Genomic DNA, 24,726 nt, shown 5'->3' with positions numbered 1-24,726 from the left:
CAACATGAAAATGGTGCTTGCTCGCTTACTTTTAACTTGTTTTGCGGTTGCTATGGAATATTAGTGATTACCGTGTAGGCTAACCAGGTCTGACTTTCTACTGCTTGGTAATGAATGGGGTATTTCATGGTCGGTAGGCTATACTAATTGGCGTCTCTGGGTGCCCAGAAGATGCTCTTAAGAGAGTACAAATTCCGTGCACAGTGACACTGACACCGAGACAACGATTCCGAGTAAGGCTGCTAGGAAGATGCTCTAAGATTAAACAAGGGCTATATTAAGGCATGTCAAGATGAATCCTAATGTGCTACTAGACATTTTGCATATCTACGAGTATGCAAAGTGTCTAGCAGCAAGCTGGAATGTGATCTGACAAAGCTTTGTATAGCATGTCACCCCTTTCCTATCAGTGCTTAATTTGTAAATAAAAACGTGCCAGTGCCCAAAACCCTCCTCTTAAACACGCGGCTGCTGCAATTAAATGTGCGAGCAGGGAATACTGACGCCGAGTAATCCTGAAGCCATCTCGAGCATCTTTAATCCATTTACAGCCACTCCCTGCCCCTTTAATTCACTCTTGAAGCTTTCTGCTTTCTCCTTTCTGACGCTTTTTTGTTTTTCCCTTCCTCCGTCTTTTCCATATGTGTCTTTTGCTCGCAGCAAAGCTTGAGGCAGAAGAAGAAACGCCGGCCCTTAAAAATAAGTGCTGGTGCTCAGCACAGGAAACAATAAGCAGAAATTAAGCACTGTTTCGTGTGTTTTTGCACAAATGAGGGTAATGTGAGCTGTTCCTGAGAAAACACCAGACTGAGGAAGGTTTATCGATCTGTGCCATGACAATGCAGAACAAAAACAACATAAGACAAAAAAGCAATCAAAAAGTGGAAGCTTTTTTAATATTGCTCTACCATCATCCTGAAAGGCATAATAATTTGAGTTACATATCGGAACCGATTGGAGTTACAGGATCAAGTCTCCTTTTTGCATTTAACAATATATACAATATAAAATAAATACATTTACACAAATGGACATTTGTTGGAGCACACAGTATGATACACATCACAAAAATATACAGTTGATTGCTTTACAGATGTCAAGCACATCTACATCGATAGGCATGGTTTTGATGCTGTTCCTTTTACTACTGGCTATGATGAAACTCCTGGCTTATTAGAAGCAATTTTCATTATTTTTTCCATGTATTTGTTGTCCTTCAGTAATCATTCAGCCTAAGACTGCCATTTAATGCTTTTGCAGGCAGGTAAACAAAGGTACACTTAAATTATTAAATTACAATCACCGACACCCATTTTTTATTCTTTAAGAAAAATAGCAGATTTTCTTTTTTATCTCGTTTTTTCTTGTTATCATTTCAATGCAAAATAGCAGAATAAATACAACGTTTTGATCTGATAGAAACACAAGTGCAACTGCCTCGAGTTACACAATCATATTGCTTTAAATTATGTTAAAAAAAAAACTATTTAAAAAAGTAAAACACTGAAATAAAAATATTATGGCTAAAACAAACACTTTCCAGTTTCACCAAAGCTATCAATAAATACATTATTTTGGTTGAAACCTGAAGGAGTTTTCATCAAGATTTAGGCAGAGCTTCATTTTTAAGTCTGTGTAGTTTCATAAGCAGTCCGCTAGCTGTCACATTTTTAGATGACTGGCTCTTTACATCTAGAATTACTTCTTCATAATAAAAAGATGACCTCCATACTTTTACAAACATACATTTCTTTTTCTCTTATTTCGGCCACATGTTATCAGCCAAACTTTCACGAAAAATGTGTGTAACTTGTATGTCTCCAAATATATTCATTCATCCACACGATCACAAACATACACAAAACACACACAGTGATATATATATATATATATATCTGTGTGTGTGTATATATATTTATACATATATATGTATACATTTTATATATATATATATATATGTGTATATATATAAATATATATATTTGTATATATATGTGTGTATATATATATATATATATATATATATATACTTGTGTGTGCACATAATGCATATACATACTCATATAAATATTTTCTATTGGGCAGTAGCAATTGCACCTCGCACACACCATCTGGAAAATAAATAGATTTTTGTACACAATTACATAAATAAATAATCTTATACCACCAGCACCTTTTTCCCAGGAGTTGTATAGTTTATCATTTTTAGAGGGATTTGCCAATCTCTGAACTTCCATTACAGCTGTACAATTTCAAGTTATTGACTGTGAATGAATTGCTAATGATGATTTATCTACAATCACACTACAGTCACTTCTCTACTGAAAAAACACAATCTACGATATAGTTCCATATAGGTAATGATAGATACAAAGTATTTAGAGCACACTGCTTATGTGCTACCAACCCGCTCTATTTTGTTCAAAGCACCCAAAGCAGCAGTAGTTTTGGAAACTTTTCCGCACCAAAAACTTTGCAACAACACAGTGCGAGTTGATAGAAGTCAGAGATGGATGAGGTGAAGCAAAATATGTACAGCGTTTAAAAATTAGACTTATATATAGATTTGAAATATCTCAAGGTTTTCCCCTTCTAACCTATACATTGGTAATCTATAATACAGGTAGACAAATTGCCCCTTGTTTTGAAAACAGCATGACTTTTCATTTGAAACACGTGTTAGTTGGTGTTGAGTACTTGTTTAGAGTTTTCTTTTGTTCGCTTTAAGTTTTTAGGTAGCAAGAAACGCTATTATCAGAATGGAAGTGAAATAATTACTGTGATCTCCTGAGGAGTTGTACATCCAATATTGTCTCTAATTCTACCCTTCCTCTAAAAGCACACACTATGATAATCAAAACACCACAAGAAGAACAAGACAACAGTCCTCAAATGCAACAGAAATTTTCAGGAAAAGCACAGCAAACATGAAACATTGAAAAGTCGATCTACATTTTGTTGTTAGGATTACAATTGTAATTACATTGTGTACATAGAATAGGGAGGATCACGTAGTACAAGTAGAAGCTTCTAACACTTGTATATTGGTATAGCATTGGATGGAGGCTATAGTTTCTTAGTTTATTTTAATAAACTTACTGTACTTGCTGGGCATTAGGGAGTGTGTGTTGTTGAGAACTTTCTAATCAGTGTTTATGCTAGTTTACAAGTTGTAACAGTCCTAAATGTGACCGGTCCTCCCACGCTGCGACACAACAGCTGAAATGTACACAGATTGCTTCAACTAGTTGTACAAAAAACCATAGTAAAAAATTATTCAAAATCAGTCCATGATTGAAGGTTGAGAATTTGATTAGAACTGATGCCTATTTAAATTCATTACCCTTTTGAAAGGATGGCTTTTGCCTTATTGCCTCTTAACAAGTACTGTGTCACAGTTCCAAGTCTGAAAGTAGTCATCTTTTAAAACAATGTACAGTAGTTCAATTACCAACTAAACCCACTAGGGTTAATGTGGGAACTGTCAGAGCATATTACACAGTTACAAATGCTTTAAATTTACATCTTATAGGGCGCATTTGTGGATTTCACAACAAACATACTGCAGCTTCTAATAATCTAATAACAATTCAGTTTACTGGAGCTTATTTGTTCAGAAACTGGAAGTACAGGACCAGACAACATAAATTGCATCCGTGATAAAATGCACCTTCCTTCCAACTATTGCTTGTGTAAGATAAATTGCCACATGGCGCATGGCATTAAAGTGGTAAAGCTGGTACAGAAACAAATCTCCATGGCTGCAAAGAACCAAACACCTAAAAAATATAACAATTCCTTCTTCATCCCTTTTTTGTGTCCTTCATCATTGGTGGCAATTGCTTGAGCCAGCATGGAAATGTAGTATCCATCTTTCATATTGCGTGAATGAATAAAGCTTAAAATAGTCCCTGAAAAAAGTTACACAGTAGCTAACCTAAGAAACATCTGGAAGACTTGAAAAAAGAATTAAGGAATCAGATGGCTATAAAAGATCTAGAAGGAAAATGCAATGATAAGAAGCAGCCAACTCAACACCATTAGATCTGTTTCTATTATTACAGACGGCTCCGGCGAAACCCAGCACTGTGTTTGCTTCATTGTGTCCTAACTATCGGCTAGGTACTGTGGTGCGCTCTTTGTTTCATTTGTCATTAGGGGTGTCATTGTTTTATGACAAGTTAACTGGTATCCATATTATGGATTTCATTCCTTTGGCAGGGCTGGCTTCCATCTCTTTTTCTTTAGAGAGATCTTCCCAAAGTTCAGCAGCAATGAAATAGAGAAATGAGATAAGAAAGTTATGTGTATCTGCATCTGGCAGACGCAACAGAGTTTTTAAGCTGCTTCCCAGTCTTGCTGCTGAGCTCTCAGTGCAGTATCTTTGTTCTTGTCAAGACAGTGAGTTTTTGCCACTACGTTTGTATTTGTTTTCCCTTTGTTTTATATATACATATATTTATATATTTTTTATTCGCTTTGCATAATGGAAAGGCCCACAATGCGCTAGTCAAACTTTGGCCTCCAACATTTCCAAAAACAGTTTGTGCATTGGGACTTTCCCTTCCAGTTTTATGTTGTAGAAGTGCTGCACGGCCTTTGTTGATGTTTGCCGTAGGAGTGGAAGGGTCATCAACATCTTGCCTGCACGGCGGGGGTCCTCAATATGCTGCCCAGCCTCATAGTCCTGCAGGGCCTCATGTAAGACATCCTGGAGCTTTTGAACTGCTTCAACATCTTCTATATGCATTGAGTCTATGGAAAAGCAAAGACATGTGGCATCAATACTCAGTACATGAAAAGCATGATTTCATTACATCAGGCACAGTCACTGCGTTGCTCGCATGTTATGTGCGGCAATATCAGATAATCTGGCAAATGATGCAGGTTTGCACACGTGCAAACACGACGTTAGTGCCTTTTGCAAACTGAAACCACACACCACGTTACAAAACATGTGCAAGCATCTTCTACAGAGAAACACACTGTCAAAGTATACAGCAACACAGACGGAGGGCCCAATGTACCATCAAATATTGGCACTGTCGCCTGATGTTCCACATGATTTTTCTAATATTTGATACCTCCTGCGAGGGGACGGCCTGTGGCACACCTAAAATGATTTTTTCTTGCTCAAGGTACCCAAAGACATGGACAGATCATATGCATGTGTGTCACTGCTTCCCCAACTGAGACAGCATGCATTGCCTCTTGGACATTGAACCTGGTTCCATGATAGGAATTTCCTTGGCCACAAGCAAGATTCTTCCATTTCCTTAGGGATCTGGAGAGTGCAAATGATGAAAGTCAACCTTCACAATGAGGGATGCTGACAGCGCCTATGCATTTGGTAATAAAGTAGGTGCCTAAGAGGGCCCTTCGCCACAACACTTTACATCCTCAGCTGTGCAAACACTACCTAAACCAGTTTGCACACCTTCAGAAATATGATCATTAGAGTTCAGACCTGTGGTATTATCGCTGAGGCTTGAGTGGAAAGCCAGTGACGTCATGGAGGAAGTACGCATAAACTTTATTTAAAAGAAGAAGAAAAAAACACTGCACTTTACAGTGTCTTAGAAACATTTGGATGTAGGATACAGTTTTTGATGATGCTATTAGTGAAAATGTCCTTCTAGTTCCAAACTGTTGCAATTTGTATTGAAACACTCTGTTTGCAGATGTAACTATCATCTTCAAAGCAAAGGGATTGTGCAGGTCATCTGCCTACTGCACATACTTCTGAGATGCAGAGCATCTATCTATCTATCTATCTATTACTGCTTGAGTGTAGATTTATACATTTCTAAAAGAAATGCTGCACGTACTTATAAATAAGAACAAAAAAAAATGCACAGCAACTGAGATACTTGTGCCTGACAAATCTGACGTCATTCTGCCCACCAGTTTTTTTTTTCCTGTACCTCATCTCAAAAACTCTTCTTGGGAGTTTACAGAGAGAAAACGTGTTTTTGGAGCCTCCTTAAAATCTCTGTACCAGAACAATTTGCATGAAACTTTAAGTTATGATACAAATTGTACATTGCTTGTGAATTTTCAGACAGATTCGTTCACCAGCACCACAAATATTAACAACACAAAACATAATTTTCCAGTTGAAAACCATAAGCCCAGCGGTGCTAACTAAGCATAGCTCCTCATAGCTATAGAGAGGCCACAACAATTTGCCTTCTTGATCTAAACAACTACATGCCTACTGATTTCCTGAAAAGCCCCAGGTGATGGAGCATCTCGGGAGGCAATACATTCTTGCAGGAAGCCACAAAACTGCAAGCTGGTATGCTAAACCCAAGCATTCCTAAGGCCCCTTGGACAAACATCCACTGGCTCGTTGGACCTCTCACTCGTCTTCAGAAGTTAGTGAGTCAGGCAGGTGCAATTCGCCTTGCAAGGTGGTATAGGGTTTTGAGCCATGTGTTTTTGCTCAATTTTGTATGGATACAGAAAGAAGACAAAACAGCAAAGTCACTCATAGTGTTGTTATCTTACATCTCTTAGAAGCACATCTTCCTACCAGCACATGCACATTTCTCTTCACCTTATAGAAAAAACAGCCGGGGCTGTAGACTTTTAAAATTGGCTAACTTAAAGAAGAATATCTAAAATGGTCAAATTGGGAGCCTTAAAATCAATTTCTGGATTAGCATTTGTGATCAATTTAGCAAAAGCTTAGGTGTTTTTTACCAATCTCAGACACTAAGAGCCTCCTATGGTGTGGGTAGCTGGCCAAACATCTACGAACACAATATCTGACTACACCCTGTTGCTGTGTAAGCTGGTTTGTTCTTTAAAACTCCTGTGCATACTTACTTGCCAAACACTAGATTTTTACAAATGTTTGGCAATTTTACTTAGTGCGCCACGTGTATGAACCAGGCAGTACCCAACAGCAGATATGCTTTTCAAGTGTGTACCGGTTACTGAGTAAGTCCTTAAGTAACAAGCAAGAACACTTGAGTAAGGCCAAATACCGTTAAACATTATAAAGATTTTGCCAACTACTTGACCGGCTAGAGAGTAAAGGATAACTGAAGAATGTAGCCCAAATGTTATTAATGTAATACAATAATGTGTAACTCCTACCTATGCTAGAATGCTACGTGATTGACTGAGCTTCACATGCTTGGATGGCCAGAGGGAGGCTTGTTGCTGTGTTGATGTATAAACTGATAGCTTCCACCGCCCTGTCCAACATCATGTTTCTAATTAAGAATTCCAAGTGCTCGATTGCGTTACGCAGGCAAATAAAAAAGTACAACTTCATTGATAAAAACAATTTGCTTTCCATCAATCTGAAGATCCAGGCATCAATACTGTAGATGAACTGTTAATTGCCAAATCAATTAAAAAATTATTCCTCAAAACAGTCACGTGCTTTGGGCTCTCTGGGGGGCAATTTGGGCAGAAGGCTCCCCCCCTCACCGGTGCAGAGCCAAATCACGAGGCGTCACCCACAAGTAAGCAGAAGCAATCTGCTTTTTCATTTTTCAGCGTGGCTGAGCCCAGCCTGAGATTGATCGCCACATATGGCCTCAGAAAACAAACTGTCAATACCTTGAGCGCTGCAGAATTTGAACAAATAGCCGCCCGCCCATTCAAGCCACTCATTGCATCCCATTTAACAGATTTTATTGACAGTTTCCTCCTTGTAATTAAAGGGAAAACTACTGGCCGGCAACCAAGATAAAGTTCAAAGATAGGGTCAGAACAAAAGCAGATGGAGGGGCACGGTGTGACTGTCAATGGTGCGGCACATCGTCCTGTGTTATCGACACACAGGTATCTAATGATCCGCCTGTCACTTAAGAGGGATATGTCCTGAAGAGTATGCAAATGCCAAAAAGTTACTCAGCCACACAACAAAGCGTGATGAGGGTACAAAAGGAAGAAAAAAAACACAACAAAGGACATAAATGATTTTTTGTTTTTACTTATCAGGCTCTGATGACTATCTGTACTATTTCAATTTCTCACTCTGAGAAAATAGCTTCTGCAATACTTAACCCCAATGGCACGGGTAACAGTGACATTGCACACAGGGGGGCTCCTGTTTTCCTATGGATTTTCTGTTTTGCACACATTAAAAGCAGTCTTGTGCTAAATGGTGGCCTAGCCTTACGACGGTATACTATATAAATTGTACCCCTTATAAATATACTGATGGTCTTGACCTATGTTGGAATCGTGTGGTAGGGCAACCAAACAGAATATAACACAAATCTTGCCCCATAGTTTGTCTTTTGCATATTTCACATATTCTGAGATGTAGAGCATTTTTAACATGAGGTAGTACCTTTATTATTGACAGGCATATTACTTTGCGTAATTGAAACTCATCAGACAGAAGGGCATTGAGATATTGCAGGCTGCTTAATCTTACTTTAACAGAACTTACATCGCACAAATTCGTCAATTTCAATCACAGATTTCGGACAACTTCTTCCAGCAGTAACAATTACATAAGGACTGACTCAGAATCACAAACTTCCCAAAACTGCATAGAGAGGGCCTACGCATGCACAAATTGTGGCATGAAACACAGCCATAGTAACTGTCAAGCAGAGGTGCCCACCTGAGTTAGCAAGTGCAATGGCTTTCAGAGTGACAAACTCCTCCTTCTCCAGCTTCATGCTCTTGTACTTCTTCACCAGCTGCAGGATGGCATTGTTGAGCTCATGCAAGCCAGCCAGTTTGGACTGATCCTCATCCATGATGTAGTCTTCGGCGTAGACGAGTTCATCTTCAAACGACAATGACCGATATACTACACCCAGGATCAGAATCTCCATCCAGGCACTCTGAAGAAGGCTCATCTGATCAGCCAGGGACAACGTGGAGAAACCTACAGAGGATGAGAAAAGTGAAATTATTATTTGTTGCATCCTAAAAATGTTTCTACATTTGTCTTTGGAATTATCCTGGTGACTCATGTCATTCTATAAATTAATTACGTTGCACTTTTCCATTGCCTTAAATAACCTGTTGCAGTTCAGGTGATGGTAATATCACCTGCTTCACTGAAATACATTAAAGCAGCCTGCTGATAAGACTGCTGGTGTGATCAATAGCACAGATAGGCAAAATTTACTTCAAAGATCATTTTGAATGAGATAATATATTTGGATTTATTTTTATAAATACATTTACTGGTGTGCTATGTCCATGTGTATAGTGCCATATTATGATTTGTAAGGTTCAGAAGTATGTTATCTGGGTGTGTTATGGTTCTGCGATACTTGTTGACTGGAGCAAAAGGGGTCTTGTAGCATATTTGTTGGTAGTGTTTCATATTGCTTGGAGTACAGTCATGTAGGATGGTGGCAGGTGAGGTTTTAATAGACTAACATATTATTTGGTGATACATTGCATTGAGTGGTACTGACATATCGTGCAAATAAACCATATAAACCAGGATCTGCATGCCTAGGATCAAATTGAAAATGTTGAAAATATTTGGTGCTATGCACACTTCATTTACACATTCACTTCTTTGGAATACATTAGATGACCTCAAATAATTGGATTAATTATTTAATATAAACACTTATTTTTCACTGTTATATGCAATAATCTCCCTAAGCACTGATCACCACCAAAGGCTACCTCACATGTATACTTCCAGAAGCATTTTTATGGGTTTCTTCTATGAGTTTGGTTTGAAGTCCATTTCAGATCTCAAAGGGTTAGGACATAAAAGATTTTTTGGTCTATGTCAACTTTTAACGGATGGCCGTGATTAGCTGTGCGTGGTTTGCAATTTATCATGTGTAGGGTGTCATAGCCACATAGATTCAAAAGTGATTACCATTGGAGGATTTTGTGTAGATTTCAATTCTGTCTTCAGACTAACTAAAAGATGGTATTGGAAGAAAAGATCTGGTGCTGGTCCCAGAGGTTTGTAAGGTTGATTCTTGCACTTTCTAAAGTTGTGTGAGCAACGTCATTTAGAGTACTAGAAAGAGCACAATATAGCAATCTCTTCTGAGGTGTACATGCGTTCGACAAACCACAGCTCTAAGCCTCACAGAAATAAGTTGACTATTCTATTGACTATGTACAATTAAAATAACACACTCTGCTTACCACGCCTAACACTAGAATATCAGCACTTCTTTACATGTTTGGTGAAGTATTTTATATTTTGTAAAGCTTTTTATAGTGCAAACATGGCCCAAGAGGAATGAGAACCAAATGTTTTTTTCCATAAATAATATGTTCACTTTTTTGGCACAGGGAGGTTAAGTAATTCCACAGAATCACAGGATGATTCAAACCTGATTCCCCAGTTAAAAAGTTGGCAAATCTAGCAGCCAGGCCACTTCTCATCCAATATGAAAACACTCTTTCCTATGGCTTAGGTGGTGTCTATGGCAAGATGTGTTTATTCTGGTATTTCTGCAAAACTTCAGAGCTTTGAATGGAGCTGCCAGACAGGTGGTTCTCAAGAGATCCTACCTGGTGGCAATCTCTAAACTCAGCTAGTGGTTGTCCACTAGGGGAAGGGAGGCCATGCCTTCTCAGGTGATCTGGTTGGCTGGCCGTCGCCTGCAAGGTCTTAATGACCCCACATATCACTATGTCTTGGTGAGCAAATACAAATAATCATAGAGATGCCACAAAAAGGAAGAGTGGACATGACACTGCAGTTAGGCATGCTGACTATTGGTGACGGTTGGTAGCTCCACTTCCGCCCATACCAGAAAGGTGGTGCTGCAAATGTTCCCACCTTTACATTTTGAGAGTGGGACACCCAAGACCAATGGAGGGTATACTACTACAAGACGGTGATGGTGATCTTACCTTGGACATCACAACTGAGAGGGAAAACAGGAGTTGTATCCTGATGGATAAGAGCTAGTACAGATGAGTTAAACAGTAATGGATTAGTGCAGGTACAAGGGGAAATTCGGCTGGCACTGTTTTGGTGAAAAGATGGAGAAAATACACACATTTCACCTTATGCATTTCCAACTATCTAACTTCCCTACTTCTCATCAATAACAGTTTCTGATGCACATCAGTTGGAAAAAATGTGCATGCTGCAAGAGAGAAGTGAATTAATGATTAAGGGGTAACTAAGCCATTGCACAATATAGAATCCTAGGAGTCCTTAACAATCTTAACTAGATATATCTATTGTCTTGGAGAATTTATATATGTATATAAGCATAACCACAGATACTTTCTTCATAACGTGTGTGGTCGTTATGGGGATGGGATAATACTTTGGCTATAGCAATGTTTCCCTTTCTTCTATTTTATTTCCCTTTTTTCTTTGCAGGGCCCTTCTACAGCAGGATGGTGGGATGGTAGCCATTCTCCAAGTCTGCATCTCATGCTTGTTTTTACATTAGCTGTACATTAACTGTAATGTATTGCACTGAACAACTAGTATTCCCCATCACACTATAGAGAATCGGCAGTAATTTGATGGTCTCTTGAAGTGAATGTATTTACCAGTTGGCACTGGTGCTTCATAAAACCATCAAAAAGAGGGGGGTTAGTTAAGCCTTTCTTAAGGGGGGGTTACAGCTTTCATTGAACTCTTTGTAAAGATGCTTCTGTTTTACATAAACTATTGCTTCTTTCTAAAACAAAAATCAACCCTAAATGCTATGTCATTTCACTTTTTAGAATTATAAAGGACGAAAAACACAAATAGACCGCTTATGTAGAAAGATTTCCTACTTGTGCGATAAAAACTAAGGCACACATTTAAGGAAAGTGTTGCTGCATTACATGCAGCACCATTTTTCTTGTGTCCATCAGCGCTCCCTGAACGGCACCATGTGTGCGCTGTATTAAACATACGGCACACCATTGCGCAGGTTATGGACAATAGCGTCATTTTTTTTTTACGCTATTGTAGTACATAGAGGCTCATTAAGAATAATGGTGTGCCCACTTTTAACGCCTGCTGAGTGCAGGCGTTAAAAATAGCCACTAAAAATGTCGGATAGAATATCATTGATTCCACTGCACCATTTTTGCGGTCCCCCTAATGGGGGAACACCCACGTGCATACATTATGCCTGGTGCAAGAGGTTACAAAGGGCGGTTACAAAGGGCGATTATAAAGTGATGCAATGCACTCATTGCGCCATTTTGTAAACCTGCCGCTACGAATTTGGCCGCGTTGAGCCACATTGGCGCCATAAAAAATAACGCTAATGTGGCGCAAGGAGACGCTAGGCCTTCTTAAATCTGGGCCTAACTTTCCTAAATTAGATGGGGCACATGTGGCCATTAAGCATTAGCATGTGAATTCTACCCCCACTGAATCAATCACAGTGAACGGTTTCCTTGGTCAACACAGACATCAAATGTGATTAACCATTTATCTTCGGGGTCGCTGGCCTGTTATTGCTGCCTAGTTGCTTAAAAGCAACAGTTCTTCTGATTATTATATCCAGCACCCCCACTTTAAAGCAATAGAGCTCCCCATTAATTTATCAAACACCCTTGCCGTTTTAACTGATTAAATCATATCTATTTACAACCCGTTTTTATTTTTTTTGTGACGTTTTAGTTTTACCATATTTGCTGCCTTATTTTCTGCTGGAAATGTCTGCTTAAAATGTTTTTTTTTTGATTCACTGAAACTAATAACAAATACTTTCGTATTTTGATTTTAAAACCTTATAGTTGAACCCATGTACCTATATAAAGCAAAGTATTCAGTATACTTCTATATGTGTCCTGTTTCCTGAAACGTGGTTGAAGTGAGGGAGGAGAATAGATTGTTAACATGCTGCATTACACCACAGCTGGGGGCATACTTATAAGCCCCTTGCGCCATATTAGCGTAATTTTTTTTCATGCTAATGTGGTGTTAGGTAGGCATTTCCGAACGCGCCATATTTACAAAGTGGCGTTATGCTTGCGCCACTTAGCAACCCCTTGTGCCACATTATGCCAGAGCAAGGCATAATGTATTTAAGAGGAGAGTTCCGGCACTGGGAAGCCCTAAAAAATGGTGCAGTGAAATCTACAAGATTTAATTATGCCATTTTTTGTGTCATTGTTAACTCCTGCTCAGAGCAGGTGTTAAAATGATGCACTCATTATATTCAGGGCCTCCCTGTGCTTTGCTGCACTAGCATCTATATTTTGGATGCTAGTCTAGAAAAGCACCACAATAGCATCAAAAAAGTTGCCGCTATTGTGTTAATGGCCACCATGGTTCGCTGTATCACAAATACGGCGCAAGCATGGTGTTGTTAGGTGCTGGTAGGGAGGCGATGAAAAGTGGTGCATCATCTGTGGTCCGCCACTTTCTTGTAAATATGCCCTTGGTTCAGGGTATTTTATGTGGTAATGATATTACCTAATGATATAAAACGTGCGCCTGGAGTTACAGGGCAGAAAATGTTCAATGATTTCTAGTAACAAGCATACACGCATTTTCCACACTTATGTGCACTTTATACTCATCAACTGGGAAATATGTCTTAGTAAACAAGGAAAATAAAACTGCAAATTATTTTAGGATAGAGAGATTAAAAACTTTTTTCCGGGTAGACAAAAAGACTATTTTTTTCCACCAAAAAAACTTAGATTTATTTTTTCCCACCAAAAAACTTAGGCCCATATTTATACTTTTTTAGCACCGCATTTACGTCATTTTTTTATGCAAAAGCAGCCCAAACTTACAAAATACAACTGTATTTTGTAAGTTTGCGCCGATTTTGCGTAAAGAAACGACGCAAATGCGGCGCTAAAAAAAGTATAAATACGGGCCTTGGACTTGTGTAAACTGAACTTGGACACATGTGTAAAACTAGCTCAATCGGCTGCACTTGAGACAGATGTGACATGATATTACCCATCAGTTACACTGCCAGGTAGCTCAGCAAGGCCCTGGTTTTATGTGAGAGGATGCACAACTGGTCTGCTTCCAATTAGCTCCTGCGCGCCCCGTCCCCGCTCCCTCCCCGCCCAAGAAGCAGTTTTCTGCCGCAGCAGATGGGCGCAGAAGGCAGCCCGCAGCACTGTCCTGTGACAGCCCCATTCTCCCTTCCAGACACTGCTGTTAGTAAATAATTACATTTACACGTTCTCCAATCTCCGCACATCTTTCTGCCGAATAATTAAAAGCAGGATGATTAGTTTATTGAGTGGAAGGGGGATTTTTTTTTTTTATTTAGGCCGAGCTGTGATTTTATCGGGGCAGCACTTTTTCATGGTTGTCACGAGGGTGCAGGCATCCAATTTTTCTTATCTGCCTGATTAATACAAATGCTGTTTCAGGACGCATTAATTAACAGATACACATCTACGTTCTCATGCAGGGATCAATACGGAGAAGAAAAGAGGCATCAATGTGAATTTAGTGCTGATGATGGAGAAGCCGCTCTATTGACATTTACGTGCATGGAAACTTTAAAGTGGCACTACAGCGCCTTTTGTCCCTGTGATTTACAAATTAACATTTGTTCAGTCTGCACAGAGCGCCTGCACCTCCTCACTGTTTAATTAAGGGCAGGGCAATAAAAATGCTATTTTCATTGGAATAAAAAATTCCGCTTGCAGTCTAGATGCATTGTGGGGTTTTGTTTCCCTCCAGGCGCGCTCAACTTTTGGACAGCTTTTTCTTGGGGCAACATTTCCACAGATTCCAGATAATGTGTTACCGTCAGTCTGCATTAACGCACGCTTGGTTTGGCCAGAGGTCTGGGGGAGGGAGGACAAGAGATGTGAGATATTTCACTTTTTTTGCTGAGGAGCTGTCTCTTTGCTGCATTATGGGAGGAGGGCTTGCAGCATGCGCAGGCTGTGGAGTCTTCAGACGTCTGCACACACTTTGAACCCCTGCAGCTGGAAATATGTGTTCTGCGTAACTTGCGAGGAATAAATTGAGCACTTTAGGGTGTGCCATGGTCTTCAACCTACCCCATTTATAATCACAAGAAGCTAGATCTCATCCACAGGCAGTAGGGCACATAGATGAGGTGTGTATAATGTGGGTGCAATAGGTCAAGCAGTGGGCATCTGAATTACAACACCACTGCTCGCTTTTGTACCCTTGCATTGTATTCAGGCCTGCCAACTTACATGGTACTGCAGTGTGACATGCTTCTTCACTCACCACACCACGAACCAGTGTCGAGACACTGTCACACAGTGAGCACAAAACTCTTACACAGAATAGGGTTCCAGCTCAGGTGTGAATCCTCTCCACAGCTGTGCTCCAACTGAAACCTCCCCAGGACACAGGCGATGGCTTCAGATGATTGTGTTCTGGCTGACGAGGAAGGTATCACTTGACAGTATGGGTGGTCCAAAACCCCACTGTCCATGGTCATGCCCCCTCTACAAGGCCCCATCCACTTCACTGAACAATTACAGAGTGAAAATGATGCTAAGGTTGGCAGGTCTATGTATTGTATAGCACTGGGGCACCAGTAAGATGATCATGAACCTACGCTCAGTACAGCAGGCCTGAGTCACACCAATGATAACAACTAGAGGCCTGATCCTGTTACGAGAAAAAAAATGTTTTGTATGCAACAGGTCTGATCTGTTTATTATGAAAAGTTAGTATAAGTGCAGAAGTGCTGACATATTCATAGTGAAAAGCATACGTTAAAATCAGTAGACGTTTAAGGGTGGATTGTTATTTCATAACATCAAAGGATACAGATAAATATTTTGTTATCTGAAATGTCACAGATGACCTTTGTAGGGAAGGATTTGGCATTAGTCAAGGCCTCTGGGAGAAGATTTTCACTGTATTCACTCTTGCCTGAATCTCTTCTTGAGCTGTTTGCCAGGATCTTTTATTAAAAAGTCATTAACTACATACATCTTTATATATATATATATATATATATATATACATATATATATATATATATATATATATATATATATATATATATATATATATATATATATATAACTACATAGAGAGCCTTTGGTTCAGACAGCATAATGTATGGAGAAATGGTTCAGTCCACATCAGGCGCGCCTACTATGTGAATGATGGTATTTCCTAATGACTTGTGCACATCGACCTGAAAATGGGTAGGCTTGCATATGTTGTTGAGTTTGTGTATGTTTTATCACATTTGTGTCAGAGGGTTTTTGCAAGAATGAGTCAGTGGATGGATGAATGAATACATGAAACGAGCTACAGAGTACGTGCATGATGACATATTGAGTGGTTAAACCCATCACTTTCACTCATAAGCCAGACCTATTGGCATTACAAATGCTTGTTTAGCATGCACTGATTGCACATTTGTCTTACAGCAGGGGACGGTTCCATGCATACCAATGACAACTTGGATGTCCCTTCATCCCCTCTCCTAGGGAACAACTGTATTGGAAACATTTGTGAGCAGGATGGTTCTGCACCTCGACCTTCTGTTAAGCACTATGTTTATCTGCAAAACAGCGCTCCAAACAAACTGGCTGGCGGTTCCGAATCACCTCACTTGGAAGGATTTAAAAGCTCTTCTTGAGTAAGATGTCCCTGAGGATTTGCAGGAGATGTTATGCCAGTCGAGGGCAGCCGCCTTTTTCTTGGAGAGGCTGACGCAGTTGACAATGAAGCTACAGGCACCTGTCAAGAGCTCTCCTGCTTCACTCCTTACTGGGCAAAGTGATGCACTTTGCAGTTACCTTACATAAAAGGCTAAGCATTTTCAGAGTGAGAAGGACAAAGAATATCAGAAGGCAGGTCCCCAGAAATACACTTTCGTTTCCGAAAGCATAAATGTTTCTTTGCTGAGCCTAGTTTTGACAGAAATCGGCTGCTGCGTGTAACTCGTGCACGGTGTGCCACCCAGCAGTGAGCCATTTCACAAACTTGCAGTCTCACTTTTGGGAAATGATATGAAACCGTGAGCCCTTTGAGAGACCTTTCAAGAATAGTTCTAATGCATTTTCACAGAAAATGTAAGGTGTGTTTACTTTTGCATCAAACAGCATTTTCTGATCTAAAAAAATGACAGGGCTAACCAATCTGATTTAGCAACATATGGCCGTTTGTAGTGTGAAGTGGTATGTGATATAACACCTATAAATTAGAACTCCAGTCTTTCCTCCTGCAGATTGAGTCACCTAATGATTGTCGGTGCCTCTGGAAGACATAAGGCTGGGAGAACCAGGCATACATCAGGCGGTGGTTAATGAAAGACCTGCAGCCCCTGTAGGACCGGGTTGGGTGTTCAAAGGGTCTCTAATCTTTCAGGGGGCTCCTATTCAATCAAGGCCAATGCTTTTCTGAAAAATATAAGAGACTAAGGGGTCCTTCATCACATTCCGCGGGGGGGGGACCATCATTTTACTCCACTCATACTGTCTGTCCCAGCCTTACTGCCCTTTCAGAAGTACGGGCCTGCCACAAAATCAAAAGATTGCTTCTTTGGCCAGAGTATCACCTGCACTGTTTTTTAGATACAATTTAGAGATTGTCGCACAACAGCAATAGCTCCTACTCTTCCTCATCACACTTCTTATTGTAAATCATTTTTTGTAATTGTGCACAAATGATTGAGTGAAATCACGTGCTAGGATTTAAAACATTGACAAATACATCAAACTACAAAGGGTCATGTGACCAGGTCTGGCTGAACCAGTGATTTCAGAGAGGGCTACAAAGTTTCGCCTCTGAGACTGCTCTGAATGTGGCCTATGATAGAGAGTGGCCATCCTGAGCTACTGTACCACAAATGTTTGTGGTGTCAGCACTAGAAACCCTACTATTTATTACATTCGTTCCATCTTAATGGCTGTTCTAATCTCAGCAACACTAGGGCTTCACACATTCCGAAGAACCCCACTGTTTAGAAGTGATGTGGATTGCTGCACGAGAATACCAAAAATACCCACCGCAATCCAAGTTGGCCTCAAACCCATCTTAGAAATATGTTACTAACCTACCGGCCAAATCCTCCTGCCTCCTGCCTGCCATAGCAAAGCCAATGCAAACGCTCACTACTGCATGCATCTCTTATATGTGGCACACCCTAAAAAGCCTTACGGTTTGTGCTATTGCTTATCACAGCTGTGCAGGTGAAAATATTCCATGGACTTCCCTTTGTGTGCTCCACAACCTAGACTTTGTACTGAAAAACAATATATATTCTTAACTGCCACCCGTAGGCTTTACTTGAACCCAAATCCTTAGACACGGTGGTAAGTGCTATGTAACAGCTCGAGAAATCCTGTGCTTTTATCATCACACCTCTGCCTTCTCGCTTTGACTGTGCGACAGATACCGTAGATGGCGTTACAATCAGATGCATTCACACTGAATGTTCATCACAGTCCATTAGGAGCAATGGGTTCCCGCTAAGCAAATATTCACTTGTCAGAAGTATTTGAGGGACATGATGCATTCAGCGGTGCTAAGTATGGTAAGTGTGCTCCACAGCATATTGGACACTGACAACTGGTAAAAACGCCCTCGTCTCTCCAGACTCGCTGCCTTCCGCCTGAGTGCCTGGCGCAAGCGTTGATGCTCAGGCGTCTGCTTGAGGAAAAACTTCTCTATATTAAATTTGCACTTATGCAGGGCTCTTTTCCTTCAGAATCAAAGCATGTGCTTGCAGCTCCTCGCATAAAGAGCATTTTTCAGCAGATGGTGCCAACTAGGGGTGTCTCATAAATCATCATTTTAACAAAACGTATATATTTTGTTATTTCTTTAGGCTTTGACCAGAAAGAGTGCTTAATTCCACTTTCAACATGCAACAGAGAATATGTAGAATGTTGCACTGAATTCCATCCCGATATTTTGGGGGTGTTGTTCCTATCCTGCCATGTATTCTGCTGCTAGATGAATCAGGTAAAAAAAAAGTTTGATCCCAAGCTGAAATGTAAAAGCATATACGTGCAGAGTGGACATTGACTCTGGGGCACAAAGATGGAGTGTGAGTGATCCTAGCCAATGGCTTGTTCTTAGTGGATACATCAGTCTACTCTCTGGTAGCCACTGTGGCCTTTCAAATTATTTGATATTCTTTTGTCCTATAAGCTATCTAGTGCTGATGAACTCCAGACATGCAATGCAATAATGTTCCACAGCGCTGCCCTGAATGGACAAAGAACATATTGGAAATGCGTGTGGGCGCACTAAATAAAAGTGGCAACATTCTGAACTGACAGTTGGAGAAGTTACCCCGAAAAATAGGACAGCCCCAGAAAAAATAAGGAGTTACATATGCTGACTGCTTCTGGCACGAATCTGGTATGAAAGCCCCAAATAACCTTCTCTTTATTCTGTCTCAGATTGTCTTATTCCTCTCCTGCGCCCGACCACACCCTAGTGAGGCATCAGTCCTGGACAGCCAATGCACATCGCATCACAGATATAAAATGGCCACTTTTGTATAGCTATTGAACATACAAATAGGAAAAAGAACTTGTATTTTTATGGTACAGTGCCTCCAGCCAGAGCTGTGTCATACAGTAGCAACTGTAAGCAAGCGGCCCCACCATAATAAACTCTAGGGTACTAATTGTATTGGCTTCAAAAGGAAAAAAATACATTATCAGGGCTGTCGGAACATAAACGGCACGTGCATGAAAAAGGCCCCATTAACAAACCAATTTGCGTGCATAATTTTGGCTCACACATGCAAATAGAGTTTTCTGGTGCAAATCAAATTGTTTAAATCACAAAACTTGGTTTTGCACTCATCAAAGGATGTCCTCATGCAAAGATCTTCGCACCAGTAAAACTAGGTCTGCGGATGGAGAGTGGGCGAGAGTGTGCAGAAGTCACTGCTCCAGAGTTGGAGTACTCCGTGAGTTTGTGCACACCCACACCCTTGTACATCTGATGGTATTTGATGGTAATATATTTTCCCATTTGAAGACGGAGTACGCTTACGACCCTAGCAGGTTTCCCGTCACACTTGTGGGAACTTCTGTGAATTCCTGAAAGTCATAAATATGCATCCACTCAAGGTCTAAGCATGGAGCCTAGAGTGCATTGTGGACGGTGAAACAAATAGACAAGAAGGTTTTACAGAATGCATCTTTTTAGAGGCAGGAGAGGCAATACATCAACAAGTTAACTAAAAGGATCTTTGGGAGCAGTTTAAATAAGGACCTTTCAGTATGAAAACAAATGATGTGTGACCCAAATAGTCATCAGCAAGGCAAATTAAAATGGGCTGAAAGCATCATCAAGTTAGGATGAGAAGAATCTGCGAGTTTAACTAGCCAATCCCCCATTTTTATATCCTTGATTTATATAATATTATCAGCCTGGTTAACGGTCTGTTTGATCTTGACAAAAGAGCAACCAAGCAATGTCACCCCTCCCACTGGCAAACCAGTGTTTCATTAGCCAGACGCTGCATACGATATCCACAAAGGTGGGCGCTTTCTTTGTCCAGCTCCCCCAGTGGCACCCACACCACATCATCCGAGCGCATCAGAGCACGCGGGCAGTGACAGCGGAGTATTGTGTCAGACGCCTCCCTAGCGGGTCTGCCGCTCAACTCTTCACCTCGTGTGCACCTTTGGGGTGAGAGTCTGGGGGGGTGGGGGGGAGGGGCTTTAAGGTAGAAGGCCTCAACTCTGCAGCCACCCAAACTGAAAAGGGATACCTGCTTCTAATACACCTAATTAGACATTGGCAGACTCTTAATTGCATACATTAGGGTGATTCCATGGTGGAGATTAATTCTAAATATACCCTAGCAGCTGGTTAAGATGCCATGGACTACAGTGCGGACTGTACGTTCCCACTTAATTAGATATCAAAATTAAGCAGCAACAAGCATTTTGACATAACGGGGAGCACGCTGCCGCTTAGCATCCCTGAGCTGCACTAAAGTGACCGCTAAAGAGAGCTGCACAGATGGAACGATATTAAATGCCGCACTGGAAAGTAATTTCAAATAATAAAATATCAATATTTACATTTTAATTACCCCTACTGAGAGCGACGCTGTCGTTTTCACTACTGCCGACGCAGCAAGGGGTAGTCAGATGACATTGCGGAGCGGCCTGCAATGACTATTGTGTTTCCATTAGAGAATGACAAGTGTTTCGGAGGCAGTGACACCCCGTTGCAAACTAGAGTGACAGGCGATCAGAAAATTCCTATTAAGGGAATAAATTCCTCGGCAGGAGAATTGGATGGGAAGCTGGCCACCCTCCTTCGCCGGGTGCATAATCCTTCGCCAGCGTAATCATTTACCTCTTCTCTACACCCCACCATTCAGACCTCCCTCTGACTGAATGTTTATTATATATGCCCAGAAGAAGTTTTAGTATCCTATGAAATATTTAGAATTCACAATATATTATTAAATGAGTGTCAACTCGAAAACCATAACACTTGGCACAAACAAACACCACAGGCTTTTCTATCAATCCAAAGCACATACACATGTGTGTGCACGTGCACACACACACACGTTTTTAACATCTTTTAAACTCGGACTATAAAGCTGTAGGGGTAGGTAGCAAAAATGATAAGAACAGCAAATGCCTGGTATTTTAATGCTCAATGCAACTTGTGTGCCCAATAGAAGCAGAACACTGAAAGCCCTTCTGTTGGCTTGTAGGAAGAGAGGGAGGTACATCTTACTGTGAATCTGTAAATACCAAAAAACAAGCTAGGGCAAAGACGATGTATCTGGCATTGGCTGTCGGCCTTTTGGCTGTGTCAATGCTTGTTTTTCTATGCTTTTGTAAAACTTTATTTTTATGGGATCCGCTGGCCCTGAACCAATAAAAAATGGATAAAAGCAAAAATATGTTTTTGGTCTAAAACGTACATATTCCAATAGTAATCCCTGGCACTGAAAGGAACTACTTTCGATGTGGGTGTGCTCCTTCTGAAAGAGCAAAATAGTGTAACTCTTAGTAACGTTAGCAATGGATGAAGTGAGGTGACTCATTGCCCCAAGCTGTATTTTATAGTGGACAGGTGAGTACTGGCTAATAGCCATATCATTAAGTTTATTATATATATAATTTTAGTAAAATCAAAAGATCTCGGCCAATATGACACCTACAAAGTACGAGCTCAACTATAAGTAGGATTAGTTCTGCAGTTATTTAGGTTGACATTTTTTTCTTTCAGGAGTAGAAAGAGACAGGGTAAGTAAATCACACCAATGAAGAATTCTGAAAACAAAACTGTACGAAACACTGACCCGGGCCTAGTCTTGTCAAGCATCAAGACTTTTGAGCCACTAACATGAGGAATCCAGACTCAATGTAAACCTCGTCTCTTCCCAAAAATACTTGAAAAAGCACCTGTAAGAGTGCATCTTAAACTTGAAATCCTTATTTGTGACACTGTTATTTACGTTTGTTTTGCTTCTGTGGTTTTATTTTTCCAGATATATTGGAAGCGGCTCCATTGCCTGTGTGGCTGGGTCGATGCAATGTACATTTCTTCAGCGTATTATGAAATAATTATATACAAATACCTAACCTGCTTCCCAACAGAAACAGGAACGAATGTTATACCAGAGTCACTGATGTGCCCTGTCATGCAGACTACCATGTTCCACAACATAGTATGTGCACAGGCGGAAGCCAGCAGGCAATCACCACATGTATGCACAAAACAAAGAAAAGCAGTGGAATTGAGACAAAGAGGAAAGCCTGCAAACGCACATTAGTACACATTTTCATAAATTCAAAGATGTGAACCGACCACGTACTTAACTGTGCATCGAGTTCGCCTCTCCAGCGAGATGAAATCCGCCAGTCATTCATGGACTCATTCAGGCACACAGGAGTGAGGAGTGGTGTCTTATAATATACAGGGCGTTTGGCCACATTTAAAATTAAGCAAGCAGAACATATATTTTGCATTACACACATTGCATGGTCCAATATTGTGTGACTGTAGAATTGTACCACGAGTGGCAGAGCCAAGGGCCAGACAAACTGTTGTGTAATTTGTGCCTAGCTGCAGAGGCTCTGTCTAGGGTTGATCAGTCTGTTCCAGGTCTGTGATGTGCCTCATATACAATGACACAAAGACCCCTCCCTCACAGCTCAAGTCCTCTTCACGAGGAGTGAATGGGAGGAGGGAAATGGAGTGAATGGTGGTCTCTAAAGAGGGAGTGTAAAGCCAATGATTGCACCCTTCCCTTCTGTGAGATCTGAAAAGGCTCCACAAGTGCCATACAAAAAGCAGTGGTTGTACTACACGGTAATTTTATGGATAGCTAAAATATTAGAATACAAAATAGTCAAATGACAGGTTACTTTCACCAGGGGTCAAAGTACGTGGCAGACCAGCACATCTACCAATGATACACATCAATCCACTCATGCCCTTCCCAATTTCATTATTTTATACCAAAGTAATTTAATATGCGTGCAATTCGTCACTGCAAACATACTTCTCTAGCCTGATCTCATGAAAGTAGCAACAAGACTACAATTACTACCCTTTATTGGCTTGCCATGACAAGGACTATGCAAGTTAAGTTCTTAGAGGGGTAGGCCTTGCCAATAGATGCCACTTTACTATTCAGCTACATTATTTATGCAGTTAAGACTTTGCAAAATAAAGCCAATGCACGGTGATCCCACATTTTTCAGAAAGAATTTGGATGGTGCTCGCTTGGGCCATAGATGTGGAGGAATGCAGTCCCTCCGATGCCTGCTTCCGTGGTTCCCATGATAAAATTAAAATCCTGCTGTAGACAATCCTCATTTGTGATCCTCCTGAAGTTTCACATGACTCCCTGAGACAGAAAAGCTTTGTTTATGTTTCCTAGGTAACGTGCATGTCCAATGCAGGTCTAGGAAGGCTTGAGCCATGCTGGAATTTCAGAACAACCACTGGCAAAGCAAGCTCAATTTAAATTAACTTTATGTAAAACTGGCATAGATGGCCCCTTTTATAAAACAGCTATGACTTAAAAAAAATATGATTGTATATGGCCTAGCCTAGTACACTAAAATCTATCAGGCTTAAAAATTTAAGCTACTTTTACCAATTAAATAAACGTGGAAATATATTAATTGTAACTTTTGTTTTCACTCAAAATAAACTGAATGCATAGAAAATGCAATGGGGTTGGATTAACAAGCTATAAGTAACTGGGATAAATGGTACTCAACTTATTGACCTAGGAAATGTTTAAAAAGGGATGTGAATCTTCCAGAATTCACAGCTGTGACTTTCAGATTCAATACATATCTCAGCATCAAACACTTAACTAGCTCACTGAGTCATTTTAAGAACACTCTGGACCAGCAATCAGCAGAAACCATTACTGTGTCTGCAGCAACTTGCATGTGCTGAAAAGTTGTATTAAACATCCTAATTACAGGGTCACTCCCTGCTAACCTAGGCCCATCAATCAGGAACACTTTATGAGTGATGTATACACACCTTTCATGGGAGGGATCCAATTTAAACCGGAGTGGTACAGTGCACGTGGCAGTGAAGAATTGAGAAGTCCACAGCCTGAAAGTCAGAACAACCACTGACAAAGTTTACTTTATGATCATTCATCCCCTATGGATACCCTAAAATCTGGCACAGATCCGACATTCCTAGACCTACACTGGACTAGGGGTCGCCAGGGGTGGCAGCTGTGATCCCTTCTTGCCCCTTGCGACCCCTGGACTCAGAAGTTGCAAACCCAGTGCCAGAAAGACAAGGGCAGCTTCTTGTTATGGGGGCCGTTTGAGACTCCACTTTCCTTGTTTTCTGTCAATTGTTTATTACACTAATAGTGAATAATATTCTATTATTCATTG

General features: G+C 40.5%; 1 protein-coding gene across 5 annotated transcripts in view; it reads right to left on the bottom strand.

The window, feature by feature from the left end:
• Window positions 1-877: 877 nt before the first annotated feature.
• The window catches only part of ESRRG (estrogen related receptor gamma), a 661,632-nt gene continuing 637,783 nt past the window's right edge, over window positions 878-24,726 (bottom strand). For all 5 annotated transcript variants that reach the window (XM_069233890.1, XM_069233887.1, XM_069233886.1 and 2 more), the window contains 2 exons: window positions 8,594-8,863; window positions 878-4,755 (listed from right to left, as the gene is read on the bottom strand). In XM_069233890.1, coding sequence (XP_069089991.1) covers window positions 4,511-4,755; window positions 8,594-8,863 — 515 coding nt within the window. In that variant the 3' untranslated portion in view covers window positions 878-4,510. The remainder of the gene's footprint in view (window positions 4,756-8,593; window positions 8,864-24,726) is intronic.

Source organism: Pleurodeles waltl, chromosome 5 (assembly GCF_031143425.1).
Source record: "Pleurodeles waltl isolate 20211129_DDA chromosome 5, aPleWal1.hap1.20221129, whole genome shotgun sequence".
NCBI lineage: Eukaryota > Metazoa > Chordata > Amphibia > Caudata > Salamandridae > Pleurodeles > Pleurodeles waltl.
Note: the sequence above shows the minus strand (reverse complement) of the source record. Positions and strands in the feature narration are given on the sequence as shown.